This window comes from Barbus barbus (genome assembly GCF_936440315.1).
Source record: "Barbus barbus genome assembly, chromosome: 10".
In the NCBI taxonomy this organism is placed as follows: Eukaryota; Metazoa; Chordata; class Actinopteri; order Cypriniformes; family Cyprinidae; genus Barbus; species Barbus barbus.
The window spans coordinates 6,348,386-6,365,655 of NC_136738.1; the positions used below are offsets into that span (position 1 = coordinate 6,348,386).

Genomic DNA, 17,270 nt, shown 5'->3' on the forward strand with positions numbered 1-17,270 from the left:
TCAGCTTATACCATAAGTTTTCAACGGGATTCAGGTCTTGAGAAAGTGCAGGCCACTCCATTTGAGGTACCCCAGCCTCCAGCAGCGGATGCAACCTCAATGAGCTAGGGCATTATCACCTATGAAGATGAAATCAGGCATGTGTTTTGCACAATGACTGGATTAATGATGTTATTCAGGTAGTACTGGCTTGTCACAGTACCAATCACAAGGTGTTGGGCAGTTCTGCCAAAAGTGTAAAACCAGACAACAGTGGCTGATGCATAGCGTTTGTCTTGACATCTCCAACAGCATCGGCGGCCGTCATTTCTGCTCAGTGCGAATCGACTTTCATCAGAGAACAGCACTGGGGCCCACTGGTTCCTTGTTCAGTGCAAATGCTCCCTGCATGCAAGACGATGACGCCTGTGCCTGGTGGTGTAGTCAGGTACCCTCGCAGGTCGTCTAGCACACAGACCATGCTGATGTAAGCGGTTTCGAATGGTCTGACGTGACACTCGGGCACCTCTTACCTGCGTGCTTGGAGTTGAGTGGCATTCATCATCTGGTTCCGCAGGGCACTGTTCACAATAAAGCGGTCATCAGCATGGGATGTGTCCAAAGGATGTCCACTTCTATGGCTTTCTGTGACTCTTCCAGTCTCTCTGTGTCTCTGTTGAAACCTGCTGATGACACTCTGTGACACTCTAAGCTCACTTCCCTCTGAGAACATCCCATTTGAAGCCTCGCAATGACCAGGTACTGTTGATCAAGTTACTGTTGATCAAGTTGTTGATTGTTAGGTGTCATCTTGGTATCATGGTGTCAAAATGTGAACAACATGATGAAGAGGACTGTTTAAATACAAATTGTCATTGAACCAAGCGGTCGATTCATGGATCAGACACTTGTGATTTTTGCAGTTAATCACCTTGTTAGAGACCTTGTTCATTCATTCATTCATTCGTTTTCAAAATTAATTTCAATTAATTAAACCAAATAAAAATGTTCAGTCTTTTCTGAATATTTTTTCGGTAGCTTAACAGAAAAAATATTGTTACTTTATTGACATTACTGTATGTTTTTATCTGAAAGGGTGTGTGCATGTGTCTGTGTAAGCAAAACAAACACCAAAGCGAGACACTTTCTTCTTAGCATTCATTCTTTAGAAAATATTTTGAGAATGTTTATTATAAAAATATAAATGTTTCCACTACAAATCATTTTACATTAGTTGACAAGGCCATCTACACACTCACACATCAATCTAAAGAAGGGAACAGGACGCAAAACAGTATTGCTCTTAAAACATCATCTTTAACAAAGTAAAATATAAAAACACCGATAGGGTCGAAACATAACCATGTCATAACTTAGTGAATGCTACGAAAAAAAAAAAAAAATCTGCATTGTGTATGATGGTTTGTTGTTAAGAAATAAATAATAAGTCATTAGAATTGTTTTTATGTAAAACAAATATAATACAAAATAACATAACATATATCATACAAAGGATTTTTGTAAAGGTTGCACAGATATTCTTTTATACATACATACAGACATTTGTACAAAGGGATGGCCGGGTAAATGATAGTACTTCTACAGTCACCACTGCTATCATCACAGGTCCGTTTCACATATGTATATGCTAACAGCAGGGAGAAAGCAACATTTACAGGCAGAATGAAAGTGACGAAGAGGAAAAATGGACTGTTCCTTCATAAGGTAGTGCAGTACATGGTCAGACCGTCATTTGTGCACCATCAGTGCTCTTTTTTTGATTTTATGATCAGGATGTGTTAAGAAAATATTTGGATAATGATAATAAGCCCATATTCAGTCTCAAACTAATAAATGATGAAGAACCTTGTTTTTTGAAGACTGATGATATCTGATCACAACACAGCTGTCCTTTCTGAATAACCCTCCACATGAAACTGATTTCATAGTCCTGAACTCAAACTGAACTTCACTACAGGAAATCACAGAGCATGGTAATGTACGGAATATCACACTACCATACTACTCTTACTACTCCTGAAGTATATAATATACTTTATATATGCGAACAGTATGCAAATGTTCTGTATGCATGGAATCTCCAGGCAAAATGTGCAATATTCAACAGAGCTGCACAGAAGACGGTATCCCACAATGCAACATGCTTGATTTGATCTCCCATTTCCAGCATAAATACTGCAAGTAGCTGTAATATTTGAGTTATTTGTTCTCAAACCAGTTCAGCACAAACTCTGCCCTGTGGATTTCATTGGTCTTGTCAACAGCACTGATTGCCTGAAACGCCTGATCTTTTCTCGACAGGTGACTGCCTGATTGATTCGACCAATGAAATCGTCTGTGGGGTGGGGTTTGCACTTAAAGGGATCGTTCACCCAAAAAAGTTCCAACACTGGATGAATTTCTTTTGCTTGTGGAAGATATTTTGAATAATGTTGGTTTTCTTAAAAAAAATCTCATATCTTATTTTATGTTCTGCATTTTCATGACAGCGAGTAAATGAAGACCAAATGTTAATTTCTGGGTGAACTAGTTTAGAAAAAAGACAAGATATTCAATTACCTTTCTTGACTCATTATCTGATTGGTTGCCAAATGTTAAACTCAATGTGAAGTGACATTCACAACTTATTTTCTTTCCATAATCTGATTTCCAGGATATTAAACAAGAAAAAATGGAGGGTGGGACTTTGTTTAATCAATTGGGAACTGATTTGGATTGTGAAAAGTAGGTGTTTCCAGAATGTAATCAGGTGATTGGAATGGGACAAATCTGTAGGGATAAACGAAAAGTGAAGCCATTTCTGAGTTGAAGCGAGTCAAATTGAAATCAAGTCAACATGATTTCAGTATGAATTTTACACATAATTGGATTAAAAATGCAAAGGAACCTGATTTATTTTCAAGTTGTATATTGGATGTCACTGAATTAACCAAGAAGAGGCCAACAATTATTTAACATGTTGTTGCAAAATCTTTTGTTTCACATACTAAACAAAACGGGGAGTATGTAGTAAGCTAGTATTTTATTTCGAACAAAGCCCATGTACCTCATATACATCATATCTGAGACTTCTGAGTCCAAATCCTGCTGGTATAGAGAGTTGCAGGGATGACATATATTTGCAGGTCAAAACTTTTGGTTAAATGCCTAAAATAAGCTCTGGAAGTGTAAGAGCCTATTTTCTGCAATAATCCAAAAACCAATGGCAAAGTCCTGTCGGTGATACTAACTTTTGGGTTGTCCTGCAAAAACACATCAGCACACTATTCTGTCTGCTTTTCTCAAGTGATGCATTATGACTGTTACTGAGTCTAGCAAACAGTTTCTTTTCTTTGTATTGTACTGTTTTTATTGGATAATGAATTCATATATCATCTGAACACAGTGGTGCAAATGAACATGTGTCATGGGCTACATTAACAAATAAACCTTTAAAATGGCATGTTTACCTCCGCTAGGTCTCCGCTACTCCATCCCTGATTCTGGAGAATGGTTTTCTGCACTCTCTGCAGATTAATGGTTAATTATCAAATATATAGCCAAACATGTCAGATCCTAACAAGCATCACCAGATTGCTCTAACAGTAACCAGCTGTATTTCTCCTGCCGTTCTTCAGAAGAATTAAAGGGGGCTTTTCTACAAGAAACCAGCAAACTCTGTGGTGCAAGCTATTGCCTCTCTGAAGTGCTACCTTCCAAAAGGAAGACGGATGCTTATTCAAAGTTTTTCCTGAAGGCTTTTTAATGCTCCCCTGCCACATGTGAAGAGCTCTTCGTTAAATCCGTTTGGATCGGACCGGCTTCCGTCCTCTAGGAAGAGCCATGCGGCGTGACCGTAGAGGCCCACGCTCATCCGCCTCTCTGGCCGGTAATCGCTGGGAGACGTGCTCATCGTCTTTGCACCTCGTGCCCGGGAAGACGTGATCTTTCTCCAGGAAGGTTGTTCTGCTTCGCACATGAGTTCAAGAATTGTAGTTCCACTTCCTCTTTTCATTTAATATCTATTTCCTGTCTGTTAAAGCCAAAGCAGCATCAATCTCATTTAGGTGTCTTTCATTTCCGTCGCTCGTTTTTAATTTTACACAGGAACTGGACCGTTCTTTGAGTGTGTTTCAAGTGTCGTTAGGCTGCTCACGATCTTCTTCTGAGGTCCAACGATCGTCACACCGACTTTCTTGAAGTCCCTGCATGTCAGAGAGGAGAGAGAGACAGTGAGGATGGGTAATATAGCGCTCACGGTTTGACATACGGTGACATTAATGACAAGCCCGCAGCGGTGCTCTGCCTCAGACCGCTTGTGTCAGTCATGTAGGCCGAAGTATTCCAGGAGGACACCATGCTGCCATACGCATACAATAAGCTGAGAAGCTGGCCTCGTGACAGACTTTGTGTTATAACTTAAACACTGGGCTGATTTACAGCTTCCTGTGATGAGAAATTGGAGTAGCTGCTTCATTTTCTGAGTCGGTTATTTCTACTGCAATTTGAAAGGAACAGCACTGTCAGGGTTACCCCGGAGGGAAAAAGAATGACATTTTTAATGAGATCCATGCAACAGCTGACAGGAGCTTGCATTATTTACAATCGTGGAAAGACTCTCCAGACTTACCATATGGATGAGTTCATCCCGTGTGTACATATCCGACTTGGTCTCATAGGAAAAACGTGACTCTACATGTGTTTTTGCACAGCGTAAGTTTTTGCACTGTCTCTGTAGTTCACAGGTGAAATGAACAGCAGTGGTGCTAAAAAAGCTGTTTACTTTCACTGTGACACAAGGTTATGAGGAGTAATGAGTAAACTTTGTTATGTTCAAATAAAGTTATTGCATGGGTTCAGAATATACACTATTGTTCAAAGAAGTCTCTTATATTAAACAAGATTGCATTAATTTGATAAATATACAGTAAAATCAGTAATATTATGAAATATTATAAAATTAAAATGTAATTTATTCCTATGAAGCAAAGCTGAATTTTCAGCATCATAACTCCAGTCTTCAGTGTCACATGATCCTTCAGAAATCATTCTAATATGCTGATTTACTGCTCAAGAAACATTTCTTATTCTCGTGTTGAAAACAGTTGTGCTGCTTAATATTTTTGTGGAAGCTATACTCTTTTTTTGAAGGATTCTTTGATGAATACAAAAGTTCAAAAGAACAGAATTGATCTGAAACTGAAACTTTTGTAATAGTATTGTAACTTTCAATTCAATATAAATAAAACAATACAGAAATAAGTATTAATTTCTTAAAACAAAAACAACTAACTTCACACTTTTGGATGTGTTAAAATAATGAATATTGTAGTTGCATATTTGTTTAATTTAAATATGTCACATAATAATAATAATAATAATCTCATTTAAACATAAAATATTTGGTCAAACTAACAGTTTATAATATTTGTGCCAGGCCAGTGGAAGGACAGGCAAAAGTTAAAACAGATTTTCTACTGGAAATTCAGGTTTCAGGTTTTACAAAAACTCATATTAGGTCACATTTTTTTCCCATTAGATCCGACATTGCAAAAATGTGGCAAACCAATCACTTTAAAGTACACCTCAAATACAGAAGCTTTTGCAAAAAACAAACAACAACACAACAACAACAACAACAAAAAAAATCATTTTTCTTAGTATAGTCAGTTTAAGGGATGCAAAAGCTGTGCAGTGAAGATCATTATAGCATATTAGTGCAAGCAGGTTTAAGTTACAATCTATGCACAACTCAGGCACAAGTTCTGTTAGAAACACTTCTAGAAGGTGCAGCAGCGATTTATTCCTGATCTGGAAATGAGCACAAGCAAGAGCTCGAGGGAGCAGCCAGCAACAGAAAAGCTACGATCAGAACCCACCATCCAGTCTATAAACTTTAAAGTGTTGTAATTCCCATGGACGGCTCCCACTCAGGGCACGTGGCTGCTGGTCTAACTTCAGTCAGACAGATTCTATGGGCAGAATACAGCTTTAGATCGACTGACACACAGGCTGTTTATCGTCAATGCACTGCTAATGCACTGACATCAGCTAAACAAAAGCTCACAATGTCAAACAAGACAGGCCTGCAACATTTCTGTGTGACAAAAGTTGTTTGATCTACTACAGAGTCAAATTTAAGCTTCAATAAGCGGATTTAACGAATTCAGAGGCATGTTGTCTATAATGCTAATTAAAATGCTAGGATACATTATGATTGCAAACAGCTGAAATCAAGAAGTAACTGCTATACCATTATAACACATCTCGTCGCTTAAGGAAACCATGCAAACTAGTTTGGTCAAATCATTTTCTTTTTAAAAAATCCATTACAAAAAAGTAGTATACTTCAAGTTCATTTTAATAAACTTAAAGGGTTCGTTCACCCAAAAATGAAAATTAGTCCATGTTTTACTCACCCTCAAGGCATCTCAGGTTTAAATGACTTTCTTCTTTCAGACGAATCCAATCGGAGTTTTATTAAAATTGTCCTGGCTCTTTCAAGCTTTAATATGGCATGGGTGGATGTTTTTGTTCAACAGTCCAAGAGTAGTCAAATAAAGCGCATCCATCCATAATAAAACATGCATCACACGGCTCCCGGGTGTGTACAAAGGCCTCTTGTAGTGAATCGATGCATTTTTGTGAGAAAAAATATCCATATTTAAAACGATATAAACAGTTTTGTATAACATCCGCTATCTGTCGTACGCACATCTTTCTGGGGGATGACGTAGGATGTAGCCCATGCACGTGTGAGTCTCGAAAAACCAACGTTTGTTTATAGTAGCAAAGGAAGCAAAGTTTCCTTACTTTACCAAAGGAAAACCAGTCTCCTATTGGCTTATATTGAAATCCTCCGACATTTTTCTTTACAAATCCTCATTTTGTGCTTCTAATTCGTGACCGGCGATTTGTTTTGTTCTCTCTCTGTCGCGCTTCTGCATTTGTCACGAATCTCCGGCGCTTACATGACACATACGTCCTACGTTATCGGCCAGAACGGCTTTTGCCTACGACAGTTAGCAGAAGTGAGAAAAAGGTGTTTATATCATTTTAAATACGGATATTTGTCTTACAAAAACGCATCGATTCACTACAGGAGGCCTTTATTCACCCCCTGGAGCAGTGTGATGCGCATTTTAATATGGATGTACACGCTTTATGTGACTACTTTTGAACTGTTGAACACTACCACCCGCCCATGCCATTATAAAGCTTAAAAGAGCCAGGACAATTTTGAATATAACTCTGATTGGATTCATCTGAAAGAAGAAAGTCTTATAAACCTAGCATGCCTCGAGGATGATTATAACATGGACTAATTTTCATTTTTGGGTGAACTAACCATTAAAGTAAAGCTCCATTGTTTTCCAAAATATACTTTATGTAGTAAGTATACTAAAATAAATGTACTAGTAGTACACTTGTAAGTGTACTATTTCAATACGTCCTAGACTCATTTGGTTCAATTTTTAGTTTATTGTTTATTAGGGCTGTCAAGCGATTAATCGCGATTAATCGCATCCAAAATAAAAGTTTACATAGTATATGTGTGTGTACTTAGTTTATTCATTATATATATAAATACACACACATACAGTATATATTTTGAAAATGTATTTATATTATTATATTTTATTTTATATATATAACTATATTTAATACATAAACATAACATTTTTCTTAAATATATACATGCATGTGTTTGTAGTTATACATAATAAATATACACAGTACACACTCATATATTATGTAAACAAAAACTTTTATTTTGGATGTGATTAATCCCGATTAATCGTTTGACGGCACTATTGTTTATACTATAACAGTAGACAATGAGTATACAACTAATTTACATCTAAATTCATTTCTTCTTTTTTGTAACTATTCTGTGAACTATACTTCAAGTAAACTTATAGGGGTACTGTTAGTTTATTAGCTATACTGTAAGTCTAGCTCCCTTTTAGTTTATAAAATAAACTTTCAAGTATACACTCAGTAAACCAGTTTAATGTAAATTTGTAAATTTAAATTTATCAAAAGGTAAAACATATGCTGGAGTACCTAAAAGAAGTCAATATGAGTAGAAAAAAATATGAATAGGCCACCCTATCAAAAGAGTAAACACCATTACAAGCCAAGCATACTTAGAATACTAAACTATAGAGATTAGTCATAATTATAGGCCAAATATACTTTGATTTTTCTGTATACTTGTCAGTATAAACCAAGTATACTTAAGTATAGGCCTATTTGATAAGTACATAAAAGTAGACAGAAAATATAAACTCTTATTTTTATTTAATTTTTTTCAAGCATACTAAGTAAAACACAAGAAAACTAGAGCTTTGATTTAAGTGACAATTTTATCAGTCTTATTTACTATATAATATGAGAAAAGTGTAATTTGAATTCTATTAACTTCCATTTTTCAAAGAAAATGTGTTGTTTTGCCAGAAATAACTTTAATGCGACTTGTGCTAAATAAGGTAAAACCTTCAATGATAGATTAAAGAGCCTAACAATTTACCATGAAATTGCAGTAAGAGGCCAAATATCTGGTAAACTTACTATATCCCCAACAACAATACAATCAAGGTAAAGTGATGAGTAGTGACTGAATCATCAATAATGATCTCTCTCTTGCGATAATTCATCTTCCTGGTAGACCTATTAAATGCCAATAACTTACATGGCTTATTTAAATTTGAAAATTTTATGAAGCAATTTTTGAGTTGCAGATGTCAATCTTTATCTTTATCGAGGGCTCTCAAATTGGTGCAATACTGCTGAAAAGACCAATATAAATTCCCATGCTGGTGCAATGCTGGTCTTTTGGTCATTTTTTGGTTGTTATGCTTGTTAAGTGTTGACTTGTCACTGGTTAGCATTGATTAGTGGTGGTTCATATTGGTGCGCTTTAACTTCGGTGCTTGTTTATGTGATTAATGTTGTGTTTATATGCTGTCTAGAACTGATTTGGTGCTGGTTTTAGCCTGGTTAGTAGTGGTTTATTCTGGTGTGGTTTTGCTTTGATTGGTTAGTGATGGTTTGATGTTGGCTTAGTGGTTGGGTGCTGTTTACCAGCAAAACTTAGGAAAGCCGATTGATCGGCATGCTGTCAGTGGTGAATCTGGTGGGTAGTTTTGTTGGTTAAGCTAGTTACCCTGTTGAAAAAATAGGTAAGGTAGGTATATTAGGTATGTTTTGAAGGATGGTAGCTGGTTTGAGCTGGTTTAAACTGGTCCTTAGTTGGTCATGAGCTGGTTTAAGCTGGTCTTGACTGGTTATAAACTGGACCTGAGCAACTAGGTCCAGCTCAGGACCAGCTACAATGCTTCAAAATATACCTAACCAGCATATGCTGTTTTTTTCAACAGGGTAGGCAGAAAAGGTTAGTACAGTTGTCCAAAACCTAATATATAATGGTGATCTTGGTCTTTTCAGCAGTTAAAGCATATAAATCAACATATTTGCCATTACAATTCACAAAAATAATTGTTTCAACTCTGTGGTCAGTCAAAGAGTGCTGGTGTCCACGCACTACTGAAGGCCAAACACTGAGAGACGAACTGCATGTTAAATAACCCAATCTGGGTCATGGATGAGGGCCGCTATTTGCATGTGATTATTTACACTGACATCTGACATCAATATAACCACAAGCAGCCTTAATTACAGACTGCTGAGTGTTTAGATGTTTAGTCCTGAGGGTAACATGCAGCATAGTACTGCCACTGTTCCCAGACCGGCACTTTGATCATTCTCAAGTTAAGAATGTCAAATTATTTACATTGTCAAATACCTCGTCATTGGAATCGAAAAGTGGTTTTAGGAGATGCTAACCAGGCAAGGCAAGGTTCCTAATCAACATCTACAAAGCATTTCCCATAAATTCAGATCCATACAATGGAGCAGAATAGGGTCTTTATTATTAGAGTCAAGCCGTTAGATCGCTTCCAAGACTGAGGATTATGGGAGGACAGTACTTTTATTTTTGGCAAAAGAGGTTTTGTTTTTTTCTTCCATTTATTGGATTACAATAGAAGAAAACATTACTAAAGCACTGTCACTGAAGATTAATAACAAATGTAATGGCCACCTTTAAAGGATTAACCAAAGCTGGGCTTCATTTACTAGAAACTGATCTGTAAATAAAATTGTCATCGTCTTCTGCATCGGTTTTAAACTGTTTTATGCCAACAAACTTAAATTATATCACTTGTCTTTTGCCTTGGACTTAAAAGTACAGAATGCTAACCCTTAGAAGAATGACCAAATAAGGGAACCCCCTTTCTCTGAGCCTCTCAAACCAAATAAAGTGCTTTTAAACACATTAAAACTGATGATAAAAAATCCTTTTTTTTTTTGTTTCATGGAAGAAAGAATATCATTTGGGTCTAAACAACAAGCAAATGAGAAAATTACAGATTTTTTTATGTTCGACTGTTCCTTCAAAACTGATGATATGCACAGTAAACAAATACACTACCATTCAAAAGTTTGGAATAATTAAGATTTTAAGATTTTAATGTTGTTGAAAGAATGCTTACCGAGGCTGCATATGTTTCATAAAAAATACAATACAAACTGTAATATTGTGAAATATCATTACAGTTTAAATGAACTGTTTCCCAATATATTTGAAAATGTAATTAATTTAAAATAAATTATTTTGTTCAACAAGAATGCATTAAATTGATGAAACTTAAAGACATTTATAATGTAAATGTGGTGGTGATGGCTCAGTGGATAAGACACATGCCTTTGGTGTGAGAGACCCGGGTTCGAATCCACTGTGAGACACCAATGTGTCCCTGAGCAAGACACTTAACCCCTAGTTGCTCCAGAGGCGTGCGACCTCTGACATATATAGCAATTGTAAGTCGCTTTGGATAAAAGCGTCAGCTAAATGAATAAATGTATAATGCAACTTTTGAATTTTTTGTAAATAACCGAGCACCAAATCATCATATTATAATGATTTCTGAAGTATCATGTGAATACTGGAGTAATGATGCTGAAAATTCAGCTTTGCATTTCAAGAATAAATTACATTTTAAAGTATATTAATAGAGAGTACTGTTATTTTTAATTGTAATAATATTTCAGTGTAACTGTAAAACTATATAGTTTTAACTGTGTTTTTAATCAAACAAATGCAGCATTAGTGGGAGTATGATACTTCTTTTGAAGACATTAAAAAAAAAAAATGATTCCAAAATTTTGACCGGTAGTGTAGATTTTAGTTTTATAATACAAAAAAAGAGAAAGGCTGTATAGTAAAATGCTCTTACTCTGCTGAGGTTTTGGCCAGTGTATCACAGGAGCTGTAGCTGACCCCACTGAATGCATCTTTACAGGGCAACGTCCTCGCACTCTCCAGCCAATCACCCATTGTGTGAAAGGAAGTGATTTCAGTGCTGGCCCTGTCCAGAAGCAGATTCACTGGTCTGAGAAGAGATGAAAAACACAGAAAGTACTGTTAATTGTATTGTGAATATTAAAATATTTGTTTGGGCAGCCCAACAGAAACGAAGCACAAGTAACTTTCATTTGCAGAATATTTTTGTAGAACTAATACACAACAGCTGATGAACACAACTCGCTGATGCTGAAAAAAATACAACACTGAAGTTGTGGCCATCTGCAATTCCCATCACATTTGACAAATGTCATTTATGGAGAAAAAAAGCTTATGAAAGTGCAAGCAAAGGCTAAACACAAAGGCCTTCAAACCCGATATGCATGCTTGCATCCAAGGTCTCCATACGGAAATACCTGCAGAGAAGTGGGACTGATTCTCTCCATCTGTGTTATGGCAAGCATTCCGTAAGAAGAAAGCAATACATTTAGGAATGTTTATTCGAATACACAGACATCTCTGTTTCTGATGACTTCCCATTGTTCACATTCCAATGCGAGTTTCCATTGTTTATTGCATGGGTAAAAGGCTTAACTTATTAAACAAAACATTTATAAACCTATACAAAAATACAGTATATAAAAGTTTAATTTAATTAGCTACCCAATTAAATGAACACACTTTTAACATGTTACTGGCAGATACAGTATGGAAATCACATTCAGTTGCCCTCTAAAAACAACATTATGAAAGCAATTCCAGATTGTGAAAGTGTCAAATAAAACATTTTAATGATACATCTAAAATTAATAAAAAAATTAAAAACTAAAATCAATTTAAAAATAACTGAATTAAATAAAAAATGCTTTCCTTGCAAACAAAATTTCATTTAACTCTTAAAATAGCCTGTTTAAAATGCATTCTAATACTTCATAAATTATATAAAATTAGAACTAAATATTATCGAAAGATATTTAGGTAGCTACTGATATTCAGAGGTCTTCATTTGAGGTCTCTGCAGTTTCTGACAAGCAATGTATGGTCATGCTAGATAAAACAGTTATGCTATAAATGTAAGTGATCATGTTACAGCATCTGAAATTCACAATTCAGGTCCAATAGCACCTGATTGGAACCAGGGGAACAGACGGAAATGAGATTACGATTCCTTTGGGGACTGCTATTTATATTCATGTCAATAAACAAATTAAGATAGCAGGAAGTCCACTCAGATCCACATGTCTGCAGTGTTCCATTACTGTGTGATGAAAATAAAAGAATAATGTACGCTGAGTTGACTGGAAAAGAATGCTGAATGGATCCAAGTTACTTGGCAAAGAGGATCAGTAAGTGCTGACACAGCTCATTGAATAGAGCTGTCTGCAAGTACTGCACCGATGCACTCAGGATCTTTACAAATCCTTTCCTAGTGTCAGGAGAGAGTGGTTGAAGTTTATTTTTAACAATGTCTTTGATCATTTTAGTTTAACCTTCACAGTTTGAGTAGCACATTTATGTGCCAGTTGTTTTGTGAACCTTTCTAAATGTGATTCAGTTTTGTTAAAACACTTATATTTAAGGATGGGACAGCGAAGATTACATTGGACTTAACATCAAACCTGCAGCTTGTAACTATGTTCACAGCATTGCTGTATCTAATTTCACATGCAAGTTTAGTCTTAAAGGTACAGCAAGTACCAAATGAAACGTAATGAAACAAAACAAAAAACACATTATATATATATACACACATATATTTGTATTTCCACTGCTATTTAATGTGAAAACTGTTTTATATAGTATAAAATTGATGCTATAATTGTTGTCACCCACACAAACTGCAGAACCTAATATTTACCAGCGGGCCTACTATTTAGTGTTCTTTCATTAAAATGGAACTGACACATTTAGACATATATAAACATATAAAAAAAGATTAATCAGTTATCTGACTCACTCAGCTACTTAATATATATAATATATTATATAAGTCTACAATATGGTAATATGATAAATAATGATTATAAAGGTCAACATTGTAAAGAAAAGCAGAGAGGAAAACCAAGAGATGTCTCACAACTCAGAAACTCAAAATGTGAAAAAGAACATCTTTGTTGTTGGGTATAGAAGTGATAGCTTAAACTCTGGTGTATACACGCTGCATTTGACTGCATCAGCTGCTGGAGTCAGAGATCTGAGGCGTCAGTCGACAGGAGCACAACAGGCCAGAGGGAGAGGAAGAAGAGAGGTAAACACTCGGCCTCTCTGCTGTTTCCCTCTCTTTTCTTTTGCTTTCCTCTCACCCCTCTGGTGTAGTGACCTCTAAATAACCGAGCCTGCTTAGTATCATGTTTTTAAAGTTCTCTAGGGATGGGAAAGGGAGGACGTTCCTCATGGAGAAACATCTGGGTAGCTTCGTCACGGACAAGAATGCATCTCTTGCTGTGAGGAGGCTCTGGGATCATGCACCTACTCTCGTCCCGAGAGCGCCGACACTTTACTTCCGAGCATCTGCACGCCATCTCTCCAGGTCTGGCCTTTAGGCCTAGGGTTCATCCATGAGAATGGCTGGGATGCCGCCCCATTAGCATGCAGGGCATGTAGATAAATGAGGTGCAAGGGCTTGGACGCAGCTGTGACTGCAGACCGGCGGCAGCGGAACCTCAGAGTGTGTCTCGCCCCGAGAGCCATAAATCACCTGGGCCCAGCGCTGGACCCCAATCGGCCATGTTAAAAGCCAATCAGGAAAATTACATGCTAACTCCCTGGGACCCATTTTCACTTTCTTAAAAAACCATTAGTCACTGTTACATACTTCATAATAATAGAGCTACTGGTTGTACCACTTACGTCCAAACCACACGGGGCAACCCGTAACGGACGAACCCACTAGTGAATTGAGTCTTATTGCAGCAGAAGAAAGTAGAGTAGGAATTTATTTTGAGATAAAATATTAATTGCCAGACACCATCAAATACTGCCACATACTCCCCGTAGAACACCCTGTTTTCAACTCTAAGTTGGAAAGATGAATGTGCGGTCTGGTAACATCAGGATGCATAAAAGCCTTGTAATACAAATAAACAATATGGTCAAAAGTGCATAAAGTGAGGTCAGGAACTGCCACAGGGTGAGACTGGTGGCTCACAGCCAAGCCAATTCATCCCAAAGGTGTTTAGTGGGGTTCAATCTGGACTTTGTGCAGGAAGTTTTTCCATACCGCAAAGTGTCAACTCATTTCAAAACAGACCTTGCACAAGGGTACTGTCATGCTGGAACAGGAAAAGGACCTTTCCCAAACTGTTACCACAAAGTACACAAATCTAGAATGCCATGAGTAAGATTTCACTGGAATCAAGGGGTCTTGGCAAATCCGTTAACCAGAAGGGGGTGTAAACATTTGACCACGTTGTGTATAATACTTCGAATAACATTAGTACTACATCCTGTATACTGGAGAAACAGGATGTCAGCAAATGTTTATCACAAACACCGCCAGTCTGACTGAGGACTGTTTCTGTAAACTGGCTCCAAAAATAAACCGATTTTGTCTAGAAAAATAATCTGCAGAAAATAACGCGGCCTCAAGAACAACTCAGTCATAACTGTATGTGACCAGCTGTAGGAGTGTGTGATTAATCTAGACCTGAGGGGAAGATACAAATTAGAGTTCAGGAGGAAGAGAGAGCATTTCCTCTCATTAGGGAGCATGAGAAGATGATCTGAACTTGACATTAAGCAGAGAAACAGCAGAAGGCAATTTGGGATCAGAACAAGCATCTAGGGCTCAGTCCAGAGCCAGTCCTCCTGGGTGACATACCTGGACGCGGTGCTGGCCGTGATTTTGAGACTGCTGGGGTTGCGGATGAGCTTGTCCAGGATGCTGACAATCTGCTCAAATTTCGGCCGGTTGTTTCGGTCCTTCTGCCAGCAGTCTAGCATCAGCTGGTAAAGCGTGGCAGGGCATTCCATGGGTGGGGGAAGACGATAACCCTCATCCACCGCTTTTATCACCTGAGGCACATCAGAAAATATTGTTAAGCTGATGTTCTGTCATTCTGTATGAAAGTGCGGTAACTTTAGCAAAGTATTCTGGGCAAAAAAGATTCATTGTCCATTGCCAAATATTGCAACGATGTATGACGCACAACTCACACAGAGGTCACTTCCAAACCAAGCAGTTTTCAATATGAATCTGTTGCGAAATGGGTATATGTTTCTGTGTTGGGAAATTTTTCACCTTCACTCATTAATTTCCTATTGAAATGACTGGATTTTGCCTGTGAAAATTGGCGAACAACCATAAATGTGACCATACCTTATCATCTCCTTTTGTGTTTCACAGAATAAATTATAACAAAATAGATCAGAGCAACATATGCGTGAGTAAATTCTGTCAAAATTACCATTTTTGGGTAAACTATTTCTTTAAAGATGAGGCACTGCAATTTGCCCAACTATTTTGTTCAATTTCCTGTCCTTTGAGCTCCTGAGGACATATTTCTTCCATGCATGCCAACTGTCACCATCCAGTAGGATGAAACAAAAATAAAGCACTTCTGTTCATGCAACAACACAAAATCAATTGCCTCGTAAGTGCTCCAGATCTATAACTCCCTTTTGCTTTTCATCACTCGATCATCAGCACTGCCATAAACCAGTTCAAATAAACTCTCAGAGCCTTATTTGCTCAGGGTGAAGTTACTGAACTGCAGCAATGAGGCCACTGCTCAGGGTCAGTGCTAAAGAACTAATAACAATGTCAACACAACAAGATTTCATAACAAACCACTACACATTTACCACAACTGCACACATGGCTCTTGTTCTTTCTATAAGAATTATAGCATAATAGTTTCTCTTGGCCTGTGAATTGAAAAGCACATTTTCGCCATTGGGTGCTCATTGTGTGTCTTTGTGAAGCTAGCCTTAGATAGCTAACATTTTCATTAATTAAGAACAGCAAGCAAAGCAAGCTTGGAAGCTGGTTGATCATGGAAAATCTTGCTAATTTAATTATATTGTTTGCCAAAGGACAATTTACTCACTCCCATGTTGTTCCAAACTCTTAGGGGCTGTTCACACAGAATGTGTTTTTCCATTCCGCTGTGCTACTTTTCCATTGTTTCTCTGTGTAAACGCGTGTTATAGATGGACATGTATGACTTTTGCAGCATCTCACATGATATAGTGCTCTGAAAACACGGTGCTTAAGTTAAAATAAGTTTTAAAAACAACTTTTAAAAAACAAGACCTTGCGGTTTTACTACAAATACCATGGTTAAACTATGGTTTGTGTAATTTGTAGTTACCATGGTTGATGTCAACATGAAACATTAGCATATTGCCCGCCCACTTGTTGCGCGTGCAGACCTGGGAAAACTTAATTTTTCGCTTTGGTCTTAATGAAAATGCAAATTCATTCTTTGCCACTAGGTGCCGCTTTTGGAGCGTTAAAAGCTCACAAACAATGCTTTAAATGAAATCGGACCAATCACTGCAGATTAGCGTCATGCAAAAGAGGGGTTTGGAAAAATGAATCGTTGAGCGAATCGTTTGGGAGCAAATAAGGTAGAAATAAATGCATATTATAATAAAATTAAAGTGTTTTTTGACCTTGCATGCATGATATCCTGTTGTTGGGGACTGCCAAAACCAAAATATGAACGTTTCATAACCCATAATAGGGGCACTTTAAAAGTTGAACTTGTATCTTTTTAGAATTCCGTGTTTTTAGAATGCTGTGTAATAAGTGAGAAACTGCAAAAAATGTGAGACACAAGGGCTATGGTCAAACACATCCGTCTAGCACATTTACATAGAAAAGTAGTGCAGTAGAATGGAAAAACAGGATCTGTGTGAACAGCCCCTTAAGATGTAATTTTTCCTGTGGAACACAAAAGGCACATTTTAAAAGACTCTT

General features: G+C 37.2%; 1 protein-coding gene across 1 annotated transcript in view; it reads right to left on the reverse strand.

Annotated features, from left to right (window-relative positions):
- Positions 1-1,132: 1,132 nt before the first annotated feature.
- The window catches only part of LOC306875972 (ephrin type-A receptor 3-like), a 122,684-nt gene continuing 106,546 nt past the window's right edge, over positions 1,133-17,270 (reverse strand). The window contains exons 15-18 of the mRNA XM_079426826.1: positions 15,168-15,361; positions 11,280-11,435; positions 5,859-5,951; positions 1,133-4,184 (exon numbers count right to left, since the gene is read on the reverse strand). Coding sequence (XP_079282952.1) covers positions 5,876-5,951; positions 11,280-11,435; positions 15,168-15,361 — 426 coding nt within the window. The 3' untranslated portion in view covers positions 1,133-4,184; positions 5,859-5,875. The remainder of the gene's footprint in view (positions 4,185-5,858; positions 5,952-11,279; positions 11,436-15,167; positions 15,362-17,270) is intronic.